The 20967-nt window shown below is 41.3% G+C and overlaps 1 protein-coding gene across 1 annotated transcript in view; it reads left to right on the plus strand.

Annotated features, from left to right (window-relative positions):
* EGFLAM (EGF like, fibronectin type III and laminin G domains) overlaps positions 1 to 20967 on the plus strand; it is a 208109-nt gene that overhangs the window by 82910 nt on the left and 104232 nt on the right. Inside the window, exons 3-4 of the mRNA XM_007951579.2 lie at positions 4390 to 4427; positions 5100 to 5283. Of these exons, the coding sequence (XP_007949770.2) occupies positions 4390 to 4427; positions 5100 to 5283 (222 nt within the window). The remainder of the gene's footprint in view (positions 1 to 4389; positions 4428 to 5099; positions 5284 to 20967) is intronic.

Here is a 20967-nt window from a genome sequence, read left to right on the forward strand (position 1 = left end):
GAGTATGGTTCTTCATAATATCTTGATATTATCCTTTTTATTTCAGTTGGTTCTGTTGTGATGTCAGCCATTTCATTTCTTATTCATGTTATTTGTATTATCTCCCTCTTTTCCTTTGTTGAATTTGCCAGTGGTTTGTCAATTTTATTGATTTTTTCAAAAAACCAACTTCTGGTACTGTTGATTTTTTCTATAGCCCTTCTATTTTCTGTTTCAATGATTTCTGCTCAAATCTTGATTATTTCCTTTTTTTCTGGTGACTGTGGGTTTTCTTGCTGTTGTTTCTCTAATTGTTGGAGGTGTTGGTTTAAAGTGTTGATTTTGGCTCTTTCTTCTTAAAAAGATGAAACTATTGTTGAAGCTGATTTAAGACACTGTTTTCACCTGGGTTACCTTTCTCTCAACCTCACCTTTGCACTTTTGTACCTCAAGAGACTTTAAAATATTCAATTATAAAACCATGGCAAAATTAGAAAATGTTAAGGTTTCAAACTACTTTTCGGTCTGCTTGAGCTTTCTTCTCACTCTGTAATAATCAAATTAAATGGCTATAATTTCTATCTCTTATTAACTGAAAATAATTTTCTTCCTTGCATGAAATAAAAAGCAAATACAAAATAATCTCCATCCCCACCCATCGTGATTTGCACATAAGAGTTGTCAGAGGTATTTGCAGGTGGTTATCATGATTGTGTGCTGTTGACCCTATGAGGTCATCCTCTTCCACCTTATTGGGTGGCTATGGGTCAGAATGTACCCTAGGATAACAATGGCACATTCTGGGACCAGTTACAGGTTATTTCCTCTACAAATATCAGAAGGGAAGCTTAGCAAAGGGTAACAGGAAAGTTTTATCTAAAGATCCCATCTTTTCTGACTTGACTTGTAGATATCCCCTGTGGTGGCTTTCCTCAGTGAAATGATTTTGTTTCAGCTTGAGTTTCTAAATGTGTTTCTTTTGCCTCACTAATGCTTTCTCTTTGATGATAAAGTGAGTTTACATAAGAAGTCCAACTTTAGGGAAAGAATATTGGGAAACAGAAACAAGCCCTGCCTCCTCTGATGGCATGCCCTATGAACTCTTTTCCTCCAAACACAAGCACCCTTATGAGAATGAGATACTTGCCCCATGTGTCCGTTAAGGTAGTATGTCAACTTGGTTGGGCTGTGGTTTTGAGTGGCTGGGCAGCTGGATGTAGTTATTCCCCCATGATGAGACTGTAATCATCTACATGATAGAATCTGCTCTGAGGAGCTAAGTAGTTGCCTTCAAGGTTTGGCCTGCTTCTGCTGTGCATGGGGTCGCTATGAGTTGGAAACAACTCGATGGCACTTAACAACAACAACAACACAGTATGTAAGGAGAAGCTTTCAGAAAGGTCTCTAGTTTTTGGCACATCTGGGTGCTGCATTTGGCCAAGGTTTGGCCTGCCATGTGCCTGCTGATCTTGGGTCTGTGCCATTTTACCTGCTGACCTTGAGTTCATCAGCCTCAGCAGCCAGTCACTGTCTGAGTTAGGAGATGCCTGTAGCTCCAGTGGGCCTGGAACAGGAGACAGAGCTGAAGCACAAGGTTGAGGGACCATCACCTAACCTCTAGAGGTGGGACTTTGAACTCAGATTTCTAGCCTCCTAAGCTGTAAGAGAATGAATTCCTGTTTGTTAAAACCATCCACTTGTGGTATTTCTGCACTAGAGGACCAAGATACCCCACAAACTACTCCTTAAAACAGCAAGCCTGAGGAAGCATCAATTTACTTCCTGGGCTTAAGGAGTCCACTGCATTTGACTTTCAAAAATTACTGCTATTAAATTCTAAACATGCACAATATTTAAAAAAAAAAAAAAAAATTCTGTGTATTATTCAGGCATTTTCTTTTCATGAAATGAGCCACTATTTCTTTGCCTAGTAAATTGTTGATAAAGCATTCCTTGCCTTCTTCTAAATACTGTACACCCCCAAAAAACCATACCCGAGCTCTGGTAGCATAGTGCCTAAGGCATTTGATTGCTAACCAGAAGGCTGTTCAAACCCACCAGCCACTCCTCAGAAGGAAGGTTGGGCAATTTACTTCCGTAGTGATACCGCCTTGGAAACCCAGGGAGTGGTCGCTATGAGTTGGATCCTACTCAACAGCAGTGAGTTTGGTTTGATTTGGTTGAGAACTGCCCCATAAGGTTTTCAAGGCTTTTAATCTTTACAGAAGTAGACTGCCTCATGTTTCTTCCTCAAAGCAGCTAGTGAGTTCAAGCTGCTAACTTTTGGTTAGTAGCCAAATGTTTTAAACCACTGTGCCACCAGAGCTCCGAAAATATTGAACAGAGGCATTTAAAATTGGAAAATTTGTAGAATAGTCCCCTGACCACTACCAGCCAAACCCTCTCCCTGACAAGGAGGATCTTCTTAGTCTAACTTTAACCCGTCAACCCATGTTGCCTTCGCTATTCATCAGCTGTGTGACTTTGGATGAGTTACATACAAGTTCAGTGCCTTAGTTGACTCCTTTTCTCTCCCCTCAAAAAAAAATCCTGTTTTAACAAATAGTAATTCACTCTCTTACAGTTTAGGAGGCTAGAAATCTTGAGTTCAGAGTCCCAGCTCTAGGGGTTGGGTGATGGCCCCTCAGCTTTGCACTTTAAGGGTGTTAATAACAGTACCTACTGTAGCTAACAACAATGGCATAAGTAGTTGTGAGACGTAATGATTTAAGACATTAGAACAATAGGATTCCCTGAGTGATGCAAATAGTTAATGTGCTAGGCTGCTAACCAAAAGCTTGGTGGCTCTGAGTCCACAAGAAGCATCTTGAAAGAAAGGGCTGGTGTTCTGCTTTCTTTCAGCCATTACAAACTCTACAGACTACATTCTGAGGTTGCCATGGGTTGGAATCAACTCAATGGCAACTAGTTATTCAAACAATTCTTGGCACTTGGCACCAAAACACATTGTTGTCGAGTCAATTCTGACTCAAGGAGAACCCACAAGAGCCTGATAAAGCTATCATTAGCTATTAACACAAAACCTCCACTCCATTTAGGCCAATCATGCTGCCTGCCAGCTATGTAAATCATTTCATACTTCTCACTTAGAATATTCTCCTTCTTGTCCCCCAACTGTTGTTGGTGTTTTTGGGGTGCCTTTGAGTCAATTTAAGGAGCTCTGATGGTGTAGTACTTTAAGTATTTGGCTACTAACCAAAGGTTAGATGAAACAGCATCTGTAAAGAAACTTAGAAACTATGTTGGGCATTTACACTCTACTTCCGTAAAGATTTACCACCTCAGAAACCCAAGGGGATCTCTATGAGTCAGAATCAACTCGATGGCAGTAGGTATGGTTTGGTTTGGTTTGCGGTACTCTGTCCTGAAGGATAGCAATCAGTTACAATCTACTCAACAGCCGCGGGTTTGGTGGGTTGAGTCAATAGACTACTCACAGTGACCATATTTGACAGAGTCTTTTCTTTGAGTCAATAGTCTACTCACAGCGACCATATTTGACAGAGTTCTTTCTTTGAGTCAATAGTCTACTCACAGTGACCATATTAGACAGAGTCCTTCTGAGGCTGTAATCTTTAGTGGAACAGGTCATCAGGTCTTTCTCCCATAGAGTCTCTGGGTGGATTCAAACCACCAACTGTTCCATTAGCAGCCAAGTCTTAACTCTTTCACCACCAGGAGTCCTTTCTCTTCCAACTAGGAAGGCCCTATAGAGCAGTGCTGTCCAACAAAAATATTATTCATTCCACATAAGAAATTTTAATTTTAAAATTTAAACAGTGAAAAGATACTAGTGAAAATCATTTTCCTAATATATTTTCTTTAACCTGTTGTATCTAAGATATTATCATTTCAACATGTAATGAATATAAAGATTATTAATGAGTTATTTCCCTTTTCTTTAACAATCCAGTGTCTATTTTCCAGTGAGAGCACATTTCAGCTCGGTGAGCCTCATTTCAAGTGCTAACTAGGCCCAGGGGGCTAGTGGTACCAAATAAGAGCAGGTGGGTGTAGAGGAAGCAGCTAGCTCTACCAGTTCTAGGAGGTGGCTAAGTCCCTTACATACGGGCTAGCACATACTGGAGGAGCTCTGGTAGCATAGTGCCTAAGGCACTTGACTGCTAACCAGAAGGCTGGTGGTTCAAATCCACCAGCCACTCCTTGGAAGGAAGGTTGGGCAATCTACTTCCGTAGTGATACTGCCTCGGCAACCCAAGGAGGGGTCGCTATGAGTCAGGTTTGACTCGACGGCACATAACAACAACAACAACAGCACATACTGAGTGTTTGCAATGTGATGTCCAACACTATGCTGAGAATATGTATCTCATTTAGTTTTTAGGACAATCCTCTTATGTAGGTACTTTTCTTACCCCCATTTTATAGATGAAAAAACTGAGATGTAAAAAGTTAGATGCCAGCTCGTAAGTGAGAGTCAGAATTTACACTCAGCTCTGTGTAACTGCAGGGTGCATACTGCCGTCATCTGCCATTGCCTCTCAGATGGGAGCTCTAAGCAGAGACCTGCCTTCTCTACAGGGTCGTACAAGGGCATGTGAAAATCCAGCATGTTGGCACAATTGTACGCTTTGTTAAGAGAAAGAAAGGCCATGAACAGAAACTTCTAGGATTTACCCATAGGAATTTGTGCAGTTAGTCTCCCTATAAAACGCTATTTATTTATGTTGTGAACAGATTGTAAATAGATGGAATCTGTGCTCCCCTGACCTCTGGGGATAGGGACTGCCCAGGGGACGCTTGTTTATGAAACATCTGGAACGGAGAGTCTTTGAAAGTAAACTCCTATGTTGGGATCTTTCCATAATAGTCAGGGCCGAGCAAGGAAGAGCAGATGATCTTTAAATGGCACTTAAAACCGGCCCTAAAGATGATCTACTGCATTTATTGGCAGGAACTTACAAATTATGACCCTATGATTTAAAATCAGGATCACCCTTCAGATAGGAAATGTTATCTTATTTTTATGAGTATTGCTTCTAGAGTTCAGATGCTGTTGGTTTACACAGTCAGCTAATTTCCCTCCCCTCTGGTATTTCTGAATTAGTGCCTTTCTTATTTTTATTTTATCATTAAAGGCCAGATATCGACAAGAGTTGGACCTTAATCAAAGAACAGATCCAGATGGATTCCATGGTTATCAAGGGCCTCATTCCAGATACCAACTACCAGTTTGCCGTGAGGGCCACAAATTCCCATGGTCACAGCCCCCCCAGCCAGCCCAGCGATACCATCCGAACCCTCCGTGAGTACCACACCCTTGTGAGGGACAGATGCAGCTTCATTTCTGGGATTGGCTCATGAGGAGCTGCTTAACTGGGTCTCTTATTGCTCTGAATGGTGTAAATGGTTAACCAAAATGGTGGTGCTTCAAGTCCATGCACAGGTGCCTTGGAAGAAAGGCCTGGCAATCACTTCTGAAAAACCAGCCATTGGAAAGGATAGTAACAATGGTGGCACAACATGAAAAATGCCGTCAATGTCCCTGAGCTGTAATGGAGAGGTTGTTATGTTGGCGAATGTCTTGTTGTGTATGTTTTCACCACAATAAAAGTAAAAAGAAAAGGAAAATACAACCCAGCCATTGAAACATCCATGTGTGTTCTACTCTTGACACATGTGGCATTGCCATGAGTCAGACTTTATTAGTTTATTGTCCTTCAGGACAGCCTGGAAGGTGGCTGTCTCATGCTTTCCTCCTGAAGTTTTCCTAATCCTTTGGAAGTTCAAGTTCCTAACAGGGACACCGGCTGTTTCTATGTAAGGTCACCAGATTTATTTTGGTATGTCCTTAGGGGATTTGAGGTCAGTTATTTATTTAATTTTTTTTTTCCCCACAATTACAGAACAGACCACATAGCAAGAGGATGAACAGCTTTTATCTTTTGAGAAGACTAGTTAATCTTACAGGAGATGAAATAAGACCTCTGATTCTTCAGGGTTAGTGCTTACCTACAAGGAAGGGATGTTCATGTAGAATCAAGCCCTTTGAAGGGTGGTCAGGAGTTACTGAAAACGCCGCTGTACAAGGGAATGCTTGCTTAGGAGCTAGGGATCCAGGCAATGGCATGAGTCAGTTCCTTTCTCTCAGTGCCTCTCTGGAGAGCTGTGGGTGCTGGGGCCAGTGTTTACCATGTCACCTGGGGATCTTTTTTAAAGTCAGACTCTGATTCTGTTCCAGGTTTGCAAGTTCCCACCTAATGCCAAGAACCAGGCTTCCATTACCAAGCCACCTTGCTAACTCTAGTGTAGAAATCTTTTGCACTTGTAAGTGAGTGACACTTTTACATAAATCTAGAAACCTATGTAGTGGGGAGATCTCACAACTGAAATTTTGGTACCTTCTCCCCATCCCCCTCAAAAGTTTATAATCATTTCAGGTCTGGTAGCATAGTGTCTAAGGCACTTGACTGCTAACCAGAAGGCTGGTGGTTCAAACCCACCAGCCACACTGCAGAAGGAAGGTTGGGCAATTTCCTTCCATAGTGATACTGCCTCGAAAACCCAACGAGGGGTCGCTATGAGTTGAGTCTGACTTGCCGGCACATAACAACAACAACAACAAATCCTTTAGAGTCCTATGTCCTGAAGAACCCTGCATCTACCTACCCCTTAATACTCTTTATCCATGAAGGATTTATCAGAAAAGAAGCCTAAAATTGTTAGTTAGCTTTCCATTGGGCAACACCAAAGCTCTGTTTCTATTGGCTAGTTGGTCTGAACAAACTCCTCCTCTTCCCTCACAAAACACCCACACAGAGGACTCCTATGGATACCTCTTGTTCTAGGAGTGGACAGTCCCCATGTTCGTCCAGTTATAAGAATTTTAACTCTTTTGGAAATAACCCTTACCCTAACTTCAAATGCTAAGTGAAAAGATGGAGGTTCAGGTCTACCCAGAGGCAGCTTGGAAAAAAGGTCTGATGATCTACTTACAAAAATTCAGCCATTGAAAACCCTATGGAGCACAGGGTTTTCAGACATACATTTGGTCACCATGAGTTGGACTGGTCAAAACAGCAGCTGGTGGGTTTTACCCTTGAATGTTTGGTCCTCTTCCTTCAAATTGAATTGTTGATAAGGTATGTGGTGAAGTCATACCCCCAAAGACATACACACACACATACACACATCTACTTTCACATAGCAGTTGTTTCCCTTTTTTCCTTTACAATTTAGAATTAAAACTTCTCAGGCATGCCAAATGATGAAAGTTCTTCTTTCTGGAAGCTTCTTCTTCTTCTTCTTCTTTTTTTTTTTTTTAAAAAAAAAGCCTGTTGCTGAGGAGTTGATTCTGACTTATGGTGACCCTATGGGACAGGATAGAACTGCCCACAGGGTTTCCAAGGACGTAATCTTTATGGAAGCAGACTGCTACAGCTTTCTCTTGTAGAGCACCTGGTTGGTTCAAACCACCTACTTCAGTAGAAGCTGAGTGCTTAACCACTGCACCACTAAGGCTCCTTTTCTGTATCAAAGCAGAACCTTTTTCTACTCCTACTGAATGAGCTCTCTCCTATACTCTTTGGTTAAACTTTGTAATATGTGGACAAAAATCGGGGTAATAGGAACATGGGGACAGTCTTCAGGATCTGACTGTCCTGGAAAACAGTCTGTTATTTCTTATTACAAAGCAAGAGGCTTTCTTTGTGTTGTGTGTACCTATCTCCATCCTTTTCCCAAGCTCCTCTGCTCCACTCTTGTGAGCTTCCCCATGGTCACCTCTTTCATTCTATCCACAGAAAGTAGAAAAGAGATGAGGTGCAACAGTTCATGCTGGGCTTGAATATGGGTGTGGAGGACTGGAGTCAGGGAAGGGGACATGCGTTGGGAGCATCTCTGGCATTTTTTGTTTTTTAATGGTCTAGTCTGGGCTTTCAGTTTGTGATAATTGTTTCTCTATTAATGGATCCCAGCTTTATGGATTAAATGAGATAAGCTTCATAAAAGTATGTTATAGATATGTCATATTTTATTATAATAGGTCTCCTATGTGAAGTAAAAGTTTATCATTTCAAAATCATTGTGTTCAGGGAGGTGGGCAAAGCCAACTCGATTCAGTGAAAACTCTCAATAATGAAATGTTCCTAAATAAATACAATTTTACTGCTTTTTGGTTTATATAGTTATTCAAATCAGGATAATATAAAAAACATTTACTAGATGGCTTGTTTCATGAATACATAAGAATGTGTTGTAATTGGTATTTCAGTTATGGTTTTTCTCATAATCACTTCCAATGATTTAGAAAAAAAAATTTTTGTTTGGCACTTTCACATATCTTATTTTGCTGTTGGTTTTGAGAACTGCAGTGCAAGGAATTACTTAGTATGACTCTTCTAGTCATGGTCTTTGTGACTCCCACAAGATGACCAGGTGGAACTATGCAAATGTGAGGTGCTTGTGGTCCATCAAGGGGATTGGATAGCTTGTTAATGGTGTAAAATAAGGTACATGGCACCCTTGTCAGGGTGGGACCACTGAAGTAAGGCATGTAGAACCCTAACCTGGGGATTGGTCAATTTTTCCATCTTGCTAGGCTTAAAATGACCTATCCCAGAGGCCGAAGGGAGATCTCACTGCCATCGTGAAAGAAGAGCTGAGAGTGGAGCGCATCCTTGGACCCAAGATCCCTGCACTGAGATGACAGCAACAAAGCAGCCGCAGAGGCAGCAGAACCAAGAGACTGGCATGAGACAGAGCAGTGGGCTCCCAGCCCATTGAGTGAGAAAGCTGAGTGCCTTTGGGTAGGAGCCTTGCTGGTGGAGTGGGGTGCACCTAGGTGCACCTATTGGCTGAGCTAAAAGAGCTTTGTAACACTTGCCTAAAGCAGGGGAGAGACCAGGCTGAGAGGCTAAGAAACAAAGAGAGACATGCCTGTGGGCATTGTCAAGGGGAGGCTATCCTGATCTAAGAATTGTATCCTGAGTGTTCCTGAACCTGAATTGTAACCTATTTTTTCACTAATAATAATTCAAGCCTTGAGTTGCAATATTGAAAGATTCTCTGGACAAAATATTGAATAATACAGGAAGTATCAAAAAAGATTGAAGGAATACACAGAGTCTCTGTGCCAAAAAAGGATTGGTCAATGTTCAGCTATTGCAGGAAGTAGCATATGATTAAGAACCAATGGTATGGAAGGAAGAAATCTAAGCTGCACTGAAGAAATTGGGGAAAAACAAGGCTCCAGGAATTGACAGAAGAGCTCTGGTGGCATAGAGCCTAAGGAATTTGACTGTTAACCAGAAGGTTGGTGGTTCAAATACACCAGCCACTCCTTGGAAGGAAAGTTGGGCAATCTACTTCCGTAGCGATACTGCTCGAAAACCCAAGGAGGAGTCGCTGTAAGTCGGATCTGACTCAACAGCAGTGAGGTTTTTTTGTTTTGAAACATTTCAACAAACGGATGCTGCACTGGAGGCACTTACTTATCTATGACAAGCAATTGGGAAGACAGCTGCCTGGCCAACTGACTGGAAGTGACCCATATTTGTACCCATTCCAAAGAAAGGTGATCCAACAGAATGTGGAAATTAACAAACAATAGTATAAATATCACATGAAAGTGAAATTTTGCTGAAGATAATGTAAAAACAATTGCAGCAGTATATTAACAGGGAACTTCCAGAAATGCAAGCTGGATTCAGAAGAGGATGTGGAACAATGGGTATCATTGCTGATGTCAGATGGATCTTGGGGCTGAAGATAAAGAATAGTAGAAAGATGCTTGCTTGTGTTTTATTGATGATGCAAAAGCATTCGACTGTGTGGATCCTAACAAATTATGGATGACATTGCAAAGAATGGGAATTCCAGAATACTTAATTGTGCTCATGAGGAACCTGTACATAGACCAGGATGCTGTCATTCTAACAGAACAAGAGGATATTGCATGGTTTAAAATCAAGAAAAGTGTGTGTCAGGGTTGTATCCTTTTACCATACTTATTCAATCTGTATGCTGAGCAAATAATCTGAGAAGCCAGACTATGAAGAAGAATGTGGGATCAGGATTGAAGGAAGACGTGTTGAGAACCTGTGATATGCAGATTGCACAACCTGATTCAGATTGCTGAACATGAAGAGGACTTGAAGCACTTATTGATGAAGATCAAAGATTACAGCCTCACAACTGGATCGGTAAGCAATATAATGATAAACAGAAAAGATTGAAGTTGTTAAGGATTTCATTTTACTTGGATCTGCAAACAACTGCCATGGAAGCATCAGTCAAGAAATTGGATATCGTATTTCACTGGGCAAATCTGCTGCAAAAGACCTCTTTAAAGTGTTAAAGAGCAAAGATGTCACTTTGACGACTAATGTGCACCTGACCCAAGTCATGGCATTTTCAATTGCCTAATCTCCACGTGAAAGTTGGACAACGAATAAGGAAGATCAAAAAAGATTTGATGAATTTGAATTATGGTGTTGGCAAAGAATATTAAATATACCACAGACTGCCAGAAGAACAAACAAATCTGTCTTCGATGAAGGCAACAAGAACACTCCTTAGGAACAAGGATGGCGAGACTGTCTCTTGTACTTTCATTGTGTTTCAGGAAGAACAAGTTCCTGGAGAAGGATATGAGGCTTGGTAAAGTGGATTGTTGTTGTGTTGTTATGTGCCATCGAGTCAGACCTGTAGTCAGTGAAAAAGAAGACCCTCAACGAGATTGATTGACACAGCGGCTGCAGCAATGGGCTCAAGCGTAGCAGTGATTGTGAGGATGGTGCTGGACTGGGCAATGTTTTGTTCTGTTGTATATATGGCAGCTATGATTCACAAGCAACTTGATGGCACCTCACAACAACAACAATCTTGACTATGGAGTTTCTGTTTCTCAGAACTACCTGCACAGAGATAATTCTTTACAATTGCAAGATGCCCAAAGCAAAATGGTTTCCCTAAGCTATTAGACTTATATTGTTTGTCTTATGGGAAACTGGTTTCTTCAAGGCTCAAGGTCAAAAAAACATCTCAGAGCAATTGCCATGGTGGGTCACCCCATCTCTTTGGACCCCAGAAATCTGGCTTCCAGGAGAATGAAAATTTTTTTTCTCAAGAAAACCAGTCTCTTGGCAATCTATGGATAAAGGAGGTGCTAACAGCACTGCACAAAACTTAGAATATTTTTTTCTTTCAAAATTTGTGAGGTATATTACATGTACAGAAAAGTGAATAGAACATATATGCAGTGAAATGTGTCAGAGCCAGAACTCAACAGGACTGCCTTGTTTTCAAGGTCTTGCAAGCTTTCTGCCTTTGACAGAGTCTTACCACATTTCTGTCACTCTCTGCAGGTGGAAAATATTTGTGTTGTCCTTCTCTGACAGGTTTACACCTTCTTACTCAGGTCCCTGAATCAAGAAGGGCCAGACTCTGTCTCTTGTATTTTGTTCATGTTATCAGAAGGGACCAGTCCCTGGAGAAGGATATCATGCTTAGTAATGTAAAGGGTCAGCGAAAAAAGGGGGGAGACCCTCAACAAGATGAATTGACACAATGGCTACAATGATGGACTCAAGCATAGCAATGATTTTGAGAATGGCCCAGGAATGGGCAGTGTTTCATTCTGTTGTAGAGAGAGTTGCTAAGAGACAGAACCAACTTGACTGCAACTAACAACATCAGGTCCCAGATTTAGCAGTTTTTACCGTACAGGGTTGAAATTCAACCAGTATATAATAGTGTGGTCCTAGTGTTTTGTAGGGAGCTCTGGTAGCATAGTGCCTAAGGCACTGAACTGCTAACTAGAAGGCTGGCAGTTCAAACCCACCAGCCACTCCTTGGAAGGAAGCTTGGGCAGTCTACTTCTGTAGTGATATTACCTCAGAAACCCAAGGAAGGGTTGCTATGAGTCGGGTCCAACTCGACTGTTTTGTAGCTGCAGTCCTTCTAATTGGTTGACACCCAAGCCACACCAGTTGTTAAATATTTTGAACACCACACCCTGCATGAATTAGTGAGAATAGTATTTCTATACATTGGGTTTTTCCATTCTCAGGCTTCCCACTCATCCTCCACTTCTAGACCTTTCCTTCACTTGTGTTTGCTTGGTTTGATAGCTAATATTCTCTGCTCCCTCAACATTGAAGGAATTTCAGAACAGAATCTTCAAGAAGACTACTGAGGCACAGTGTGCCCAGTGGGAATTGTTAAATCCCACCCTGGATCCCCCACCACTCCCTGGGCTCCTCTGTTGCCTGTTTATCTTCAGCCACATTCTTTTGTGAAGAAAGATAACACTTTGGCTTACTAACAAGAAAGGAATTCACTTCTCACTGGGCCTGTTAATGCCAGACATTATTAACAGCTTAATAGGAGAACTGGTGTATATCTGTTGCTCTTGAATATGTAGTTAATGAAAAACTCTTTGCCATCAAGTCAATTCCAACTCAGAGTGGCCTGATAGGACAGAATAGAGCTGCTGCATAGGGTTTCCAAGGCTGTCCAGCTTTACAGAACCAGACAGACTGCCACATCGTTCTTCCATGGAGTGGCTGTTGGATTCAAACCACTGACCCTTTGGTTAGCAGCCAAGAGCTTTAACTACTTTGCCACCAGGGCTCCTCAGTTAATGAAAGCTAGGGCCCAAATGTAGCATACTGCCTAAGGCACTTAACTGCTAACCAGAAGGCTATCGGTTCAAATCCACCAGCCGCTCCTAGGAAGGTTGGGCAATCTACTTCCGTAGTGAAAACGCCTTGGAAACCCAAGGAGGGGTCGCTGTGAGTTGGGGACTACTCGACAGCACATAACAACAACAACAGGGCCCAATGTTTCAGTTAATTGGCCCTCATCCTAAGTGATACAAAGAGTGGTGGTTTTGGTGGTTTGAATGGCATGTTGAAAGGCATGAGGCAATGTCCACATTTTATATCAGTTCCACAAAATTACAAAGAGAATGGGCAGAAACAATTCAAATGTTTAATGTCCAAGTCATTTAAAGAGAAATAGGAAAATGGGATCATTTCTGTGACCTTGAATAATAAATGACGCCACCCTGTATTTGCTTTGATTGTATCACCTGAGATTTTCCTCACATAGCAGCACCTATTTGGTTTATGAGGAAATACAAAAGGCGGAGGTCACATCTCCCACTCCCTTCCCCATCTTGCTCTATTTATTTTCCTGCAAGAAAGAAATACTAGCAACATTGTAATTGCTCAGTTGTCCTATAGCATTCTTTTTCCCCTGTAATTTTTATGATAAATTAGCCCATCACTGCCTAGAACTAGGGGCTCACCTGAGCTTCACATGTGCACATGCATGTGGTGCTGCAGGATGTGGATTTGCCCCATCTGGTGGTCAGCTGAGCTTCAACAAGAGAGATGGAGACAAGCTACAAAGGACATGCACCTTAAATAATAGAAAAGATGGGGAAAAGAAAGTCATATCCCTTCTATCTTCTTCACAAAGACAAATGAAATGCAATTTAAAAATAACCCAGTGTGTGACTAACCCCGAGGATTACATAGGCTTCCGTCAGAATAGAATTTGGCCTACCACCCTAAACTCTTTAATTTTCAGTGTCATATTAAAATATTCGTGGAAGTAGATTGCCTCATCTTCCTTTCACGGAGCAGCTGGTGGGTTTAAACCACTGACCTTCTGGTTCACAGCCAAATGCCTTACCCACTACACCACCAGAGCTCCTTTTGGTTTTTGGTTTTCTCCTCATGAAAGAATATTATCTGACAGAGTGTTGGAAGATGAGCCTGCTAAGTTGGAAGGCAACAAAAGACTCAAGTGTGTCAGGGATCATGAGGATGGCACAGGACCAGGCAGTGTTTCATTGTGCTGTACATGGGGTTGGCAGGAGTAGGAGCTGACTCAACAGCCACTAACAATAGCAGTCCTCATGATACAAGGAGAGAAACAAACCAAAACCAAATCCACTGCCATCAAGTTGATTCCAACTCATAGCAGCCTTGTACAGTAGAGTAGAACTGCCTCAAAGAGTTCCCAAGGTTGTCAATCTTTACAGAAGCAGACTGCCTCATCTTTCTCCTCCTTTCACCAATCTTTTGTTCAGCAGCCCAAAGCTTTAACAGCCAGAACTCCTCACCCACAGAGAAAGAACCAATCAACTCTTTATGGAAGTGAAACTGATATCCTCAGAGCAGCCCTCCCTAGATGTTCTTTCCATTTCAGGTTTCTTTCTGTTCCAAGCAAAGGCCATGCTCTTTTCTGTCTCAGGGCTTTTGCACCTGCTGTTCCCTCTGCTGGGACCTCATCCCTCAAGTTTTTCTGTGCTCTCCCCACTTTCTTTTAGATCATAACTCAAATGGCACTTCCTCAAGCCACACTGACATTCACACTCACTGTGATTACAACTCCCATTACCCTATTTTCTCCATGGTACTTTTTTGGCCCAAAAGTATTTATTTGATAAATAAAGGTTGGCAGTATCTTTGTCTCTAGGATAAACTCCATACTGAGACTGGAATGGCTTGCTCCCAAAACCCTGTGCAAATATTGTTATTGTTGTTAGGTTGTCTCCTAGAAATCCTATGTACAAGAGAGTGAAACACTATCTGGTCCTGCACCATCCTCACAGTCATTGCTATGTTGGAGCCCATTGTTGTAGCCACTGTGTTGATCCATCTTGTTGAGGATCTTCCTTTTTTCACTGACCCTCTATGTTACCAAGCATGATGTCCTTCTCCAGAGACTGGGCCCTCCTGATAGCATGTACTTGAGACAAAGTCTGGCTGTCCTGCCTTCTAAGGAGCACTCTGGCTATACTTCTTTCCAAATAAGTTTGTTCTTCCTTCTGGCAGTCCATGGTATATTCAATATTTTTTGTCAATGCCATGATTCAAAGGCATCAATTCTTCTTTGGTCTCCCTTATTCATTGTCCAAATTTTTCGTGCATGTTGAATGGAAATACCAGGCAATTGAAAATACCATGGCTTGGTTCAAGCATACCTTAGTTGTCAAAGTATCATATTTTCATTTTAATACTTTAAAGAGATCTCTGCAAAGTAGATACTTAGTAAATACTTATTAAATACATGAATGAGTGAATGAATTAATATGACTAAAGAAGCAGCCTATGACTACATTGAAATTTAGATGATTTTTTACTGCTACTGTCTAGCAAATTCAAAGAGGAGATGGGAGGAGAAAGTTGGTCCAAAACCCTGTACAGGCCCAAAGATTTCCCCATTGGCAAGGCTCCAAGGCAAAGTTAAGGCCCCAGAATTGCATTGCAGTATGTCACAAATAAGAAAAAAGAAAACAGAGGATGAGACGAAGGAAGGAAGGAAGAAGGCAAAAACAGAAAATATGAACTCTAGGCAGTAGGGATGGAAAAGAAAACCCTTGAGAGAGAGTCCAGTAATAAAAAGGTGAAGGTGGTGATGCTGGTGGTGGTGGCATCACTGCAGTAGTAGACTGCTCAACCCTCCTTCCAAGGAGTGGCTGGTGGGTTTGAACCGCCATATTTCTGGTTAGCAGTCAAGTGCCTTAGGCACTACACTACCAGAGTTCCTTCATAAAAAGAGTAGGATTTGCTAAAAGGCTGGGTGAGGAAAGGAGATGCTTTCTAATTCTTTTTCAACCCAAGCCCTCATTTTAGTGCTATGTTCTTTCTCGATCATTAAAATAGTCTTTAACATTTCTATACCAAATTAGAGGAGTTCCTGGTGATGCAAATGGTTAAGCACTGGACTCCTAACTGAAAGGCTGGCAGTTCAAACCCACCCAGAAGCACCTTGGAGGTTAGGTCAGGCAATCTGCTTCTGAAAGGTCACAGTCTTGTAAATCCTCTGGAGCAGTTCTACTCTGCACACATGAGCTCGCCATGAGTCGGAGTCAACTTCATGGCAACTAACAACACACAACATAAGAAATTAGAGTCCATTTTCTGTCTGGTTCTCATAAAGCTCATTATGGTCTCAGATCCTCAGGGATTAATTATATAGGGAGGTTTGAGAGATGTTTGATTTTTATTTGGTTTTTACCAACCTTTTCTCCCAACAATCCCTTTTCTTCAACATTTTCAGAAACTTTCTTTTCTACTGAAATGAGACAAACCTACCTTGGTTCAAATTAATAAAATTTCTATAATAAACCTGATTTCATGCTGCCCCCTTCCTCCATTTTTCTTCTCTCTAACTTCCTGCTTTCTCAGACATTCCTCTGCTGTCGGTTATACCCTTGGTCACACAAGTGTCCATGTGTGAGTCATACTTTTGCCTAGTGTTGCTCTGTGATTTGGGCCTTGTTTATAATTGCTTGACTGTCTCTCCACATATCAGTTTCTGCTTGCCAGTGTTTGTGACCACACACTGTCACATAGTTAGCCACAATATACCTCCAGTTGCTGATGTTGTTGTTGTTGTTGTTGTTATGTGCCGTCAAGTCGGCCCCAACTCATAGCGACACCTCCTTGGGTTTCCAAGGCAGTATCACTACGGAAGTAGGATTGCCCAACCTTCCTTCCAAGGAGTGGCTGGTGAAAGGCCTACTATTTGGTAGCCAAATCTGAAACCTGTTGCTGTTGAGTCAGTTCCAACTCAAAGCAACCCTATAGAACAGAGTAGAACTGTTCCTAAGGGTTTCCAAGGATGTAATCTTTGAGGAAGCAGACTGCCTCATCTTTCTCCCATGAACTGCTGTGTGTTTGAACCACCAGCCTTTTGGTTAGCAGCCAAGCACTTAACCACTGTGCCACCAAGGCTCCTTTTATTTGGTAGGAATGCACCTAAATTGGCTGCAGTAGTGAGTGTGGGGAAGCAAGTGAGAGAGAAACGATATTGGCATGCATTAGTGAGCAGTAGGGAATCAGCCAGAGGACTGGAAGCAATTTTTCCAAAATTCCCAGCAAGTTCCATATGCCTAGTGCCTCCTTTGATCAGGGCCTACAAAAAGTCCTTTCCAACCCTTGAGAACTCTTTTCTGTCCCCAAACATCTGTGCCTTTAAAACCAGTTGTCATCAAGTTGATTCCCACTCATGGTGACCGACCCCATGGTATCAGAACAGAGGTGTGCGCCATAGGGTTTTCAGTGGCTGATTTTTTGGAAGTAGATTTCCAGGCATTTCTTCCAAGACTCCTCTTGGTGGACTCAAGCCTCTGACCTTTTGGTTAGCAGCCAAGCATGCTAACTGTTTGTACTATCCAGGGACTTTAGATAGAGCAGAATCTAGAAGATTAAGTCTAGGCCTCAAGGTCAGAAGAACTATTCTCTTATTACTTTGCTAAAGTCACGTCATCCCTCTGGGCCTCACTTCCTCATCTTTAAAATTGGTACAGTAATGTCTGAGATAGGCGATATTTTCTACTTCTCATGGTTATTTTAAGAAAACACATGTGAAACAGAGGTTCCAATATCTGCCTGTACTTCAAGTTGAAAGAAAACATTGATACACATTTCCTCCGTACGTAATTACTGGAGGATGGTATAACTGAATATGGGTGACCACAGACTTGTTGTTGTTGTTGTTGTTATGTGCCGTCGAGTCAGACTAGCTTATAGATATTTCTTTATGACTCTATGCCCTGAACTTAGATCTTAGGACAGGAAGTCATTAAAATGCCAGAATTCAGAAACAAAAGTGCAAGAGCAAAACCTTTTCTGATTGAGAAGTAGAAGAAAGAGACCGCCCACTTGGTCAGTTATAATCATCAGGATAGGTTTTCATTGGTTAGTTGGTTGGTCAGTTTTAAGATTGTAGTGATCAGGCATCAGAAAACTAAAACAGCATGAAATTCCATGTCTCTTCCCACACAAGGACATCCTAGATTCAAGAAGAAATAAAGATAAGAAACCCCCACAGAGGGATAGAACTGTGCCTCTAGTGCTTATTATGTATTTATTTTGTTCCTGTTGTTTTTGATCTCCCAAAAGTGAACCAGGTAGGGGTCATAGTTTTTCTGAACATGGCAAGATAGTATATAAGTTAGACTGGTCAGGCTGTGTTGTCTCTGTTGCAGTTACTCAACTCTGTCATTGTAGAGTGGAAATAGCCATAGACAGTGTGTAAATGAAACTGCTTGACTGAGTTCCAATAAAACTACTTATGAGCACTAAAATTTGAATTTTTTTTGTCACAAAAAAAAAAAAAACCTTTTTTTTTCTTTTTTTCTTTACTTTTTTGACAATTTGGACAGTTAAAACCATATATAGCAATAAATAATACTAATAATAAATATTCACTTGTGTGCAAAAATAGGTAGTAGATGACAGATTTGGTTGATGAGCTATAGTTTGCTTACCTCTGCTGTGATGCTAAGGAGCTCTGGTAACATAGTGGTTAAAGCATTGCGCTGCAAACCAAAAGGTCAGTGGTTGGAACCCACCAAACATGCCATGGGAGAAAGAAGAGGCAGTTTGCTTCCGTAAAGATTTACAGCCTTGGAAACCCTATGGGGCAATTCTGCTCTGTCCTATAGGGTTGCTATGACTCTGAATTGACTCATTGGCATTGGGTTTGGTTATCATACTGCTGTGTGTGTGTGTTTCCCAAAATTGTAAGAGATTTCCCAGGAAATTTGGTAAACCCCCTCACTGTGACAGCAATTTTGTCAAGGTCAAAGAAATCAATTAGTGCATACTAACGAAGTTAAAAGAGCTGAACAGAAGGTTTCAAAAGGCAGCTTGAGAGGACAAAGTAGAGTATTAAAATAGAATGTGCAAAAACCTGGAGTTGGAAGATCAAAGGGGAAGAATTTGCTCAACATTTCTCCTGCTGAGAGAACTGAAGAAAAGAAAGTATTTCCTCAAGTAGCAATACTGAAGGATTTTATGGAAAAAATACTGAACTATGAAGGAAGCATCAAAATAAGATAGAAGGAATACACAGACTCACTGTACCAAAAAGAATTGGTCAGCATTCAACCATTTCAGGAGGTAGCATATAATTGGTACTGAAGGAAGAAGTCCAAGCTGCACTGAAGGAATTGGTGAGAAACGAGTCTCCAGGAATTGACAGAATACCCGTAGAGATGTTTCAACAAACAGATGCAGTGCTCGAGGTGCTTAATTGTGTTTCCCAGGAAATTTGGAAGACAGCTACTTGGACAACTGACTGGAAGAGATCCATATTTGTCCCCGTTTCAAAGAAAGGTGATCCAACAGAATGCAGAAATTATTAAACCATATAATAAATATCACACGCAAGGAAAAAGTTCTGAAGATAATTAAAAAATAGTTGCAGCAGTACATCAACAGGAAACTGCCAGAAATTCAAGCTGAATTCGGAAGAGGACACAGAAAGAATATTATTGCTGATGTCAGATGGATCTTGGCTGAAATCAAAGAATTCCAGAAAGATGTTTACCTGTTTCTTATTGACTATGCATAGACATTTGACAGTGTGGATCATAAGAAATTATGGATAACGTTCTAAAGAATGGGAATCCTGAGGAACCTGTCGATAGACCAAGAGGCAGTCATTAGAACAGAGCGAGTGGATAATATGTGATTTAAAATCAGGAAAGGTGTACATCAGGTTTATATCGTTTCACTGTACTTATTCAGTCTGTATGCTGAGCAAATAATCTGAGAACATCGACTATATGAAGAAGAACACAACATCAAGATTGGAGGAAGAGTCATTAACAATCTGCGATATGCATTTGAGACCACCTAGCTTACTGAAAGTGAAGACTTGAAGCATTGACTGATGAAGATCAAAGGCTAGAGCCTTCAGTATGGGTTACACCTCAACATAAAGAAAGCAAAAATCCTCACAACTGGACCAGTAAACAAAATCACAATAAATGGAGAAAAGATTAACGTTGTCAGGGATTTCACATTACTTGGATCTACAATCAACACCCATGGAAGCAGCAGTCAAGAAATCAAAGATATCATTTTGAAGACTAAGGTGTGCCTGACCCAAGCCATGGTATTTTCAGTCTCCTCATATACATGCACATGACAATGAATAAGGAAGACCGAAGAAGGGTTGATGCCTTTGAATTGTGGTGTTGGTGAAGAATATTGAATGTATCATGGAATGCCAGAAGAAAGAACAAACCTCTCTTGGAGTAAGTACACCCAGAGTGCTCCTTAGAAGCAAAGATAGAGAGACTTCCTCCCTTCTACTTTGGTCATGTAGTCAGAAGGGACCATTCCCTGGAGAACGATATCATACTTGGTAAATTAGATGGTCAGCAAAAAAAGAGGAAGACCCACCATGAGACTGATCGACACAGTGGCTGCAACATGGGCTCAAGCATGGAAGCAACAAATGTGACCAGTCGATGGTTTATTCTGTTGTCCATAGGGTCGCTGTTAGTCAAAACCAACACCTAACAACACAACAATCCAACAACAACAGTGAAGTTGTTTCCTTAACAGAGATCCTTGCAAATTAATTTTCCTGGGAATGTTTGTAAATAACTAGGAGGCCTGCAGGGGCTGCATGCAACTCAAGTGCATTGAAATAAGTTTGTGCTACTCACAACAATGAAAGAGAAAGAGAGAGACAGCTGAGGGCGAGGTTGCTTTGCTGGGCAACTCTCCTGGAGCGGGAGATAGGCCTATAAATTAGTGAGCCGCATGAATTTATAAATCTTTAAAATGTGAGATGAGAAAGGAAACAGTAGGAAGGACAAATCATTTCTTTCCCCTTAGCTGAGACAAACCTGCATTTCAAGTGTACAGTTTGTGCATAAACATAACTTCCAATCTGATTTTACATTCAGGGTGCCCCTGTGCGTAATCACTCTATTGATTTGCTAATGCCTAGATGCATGTAAATCTGAGCAACGCTCATTTGCACAACTTTATTGGCTCTAAAGGGGATGATTCACTTTGCTGTTTAAATACCTGGTTCCTATTAATTGCCCTTCTGAGGCCGTGGTACATTTTACATTACCATACATTTACTTATAATCACTTCACCGATATTCACCCTTCCCCTGGCTAGAGAAGGAGCCCTGGTGGCACAGTGGTTAGGTGCTTTGCTGGTAACCAGAGGTCA

This window comes from Orycteropus afer, unplaced genomic scaffold, assembly GCF_000298275.1.
Source record: "Orycteropus afer afer isolate SDZICR_OR568_19922 unplaced genomic scaffold, OryAfe1.0 scaffold00300, whole genome shotgun sequence".
In the NCBI taxonomy this organism is placed as follows: domain Eukaryota; kingdom Metazoa; phylum Chordata; class Mammalia; order Tubulidentata; family Orycteropodidae; genus Orycteropus; species Orycteropus afer.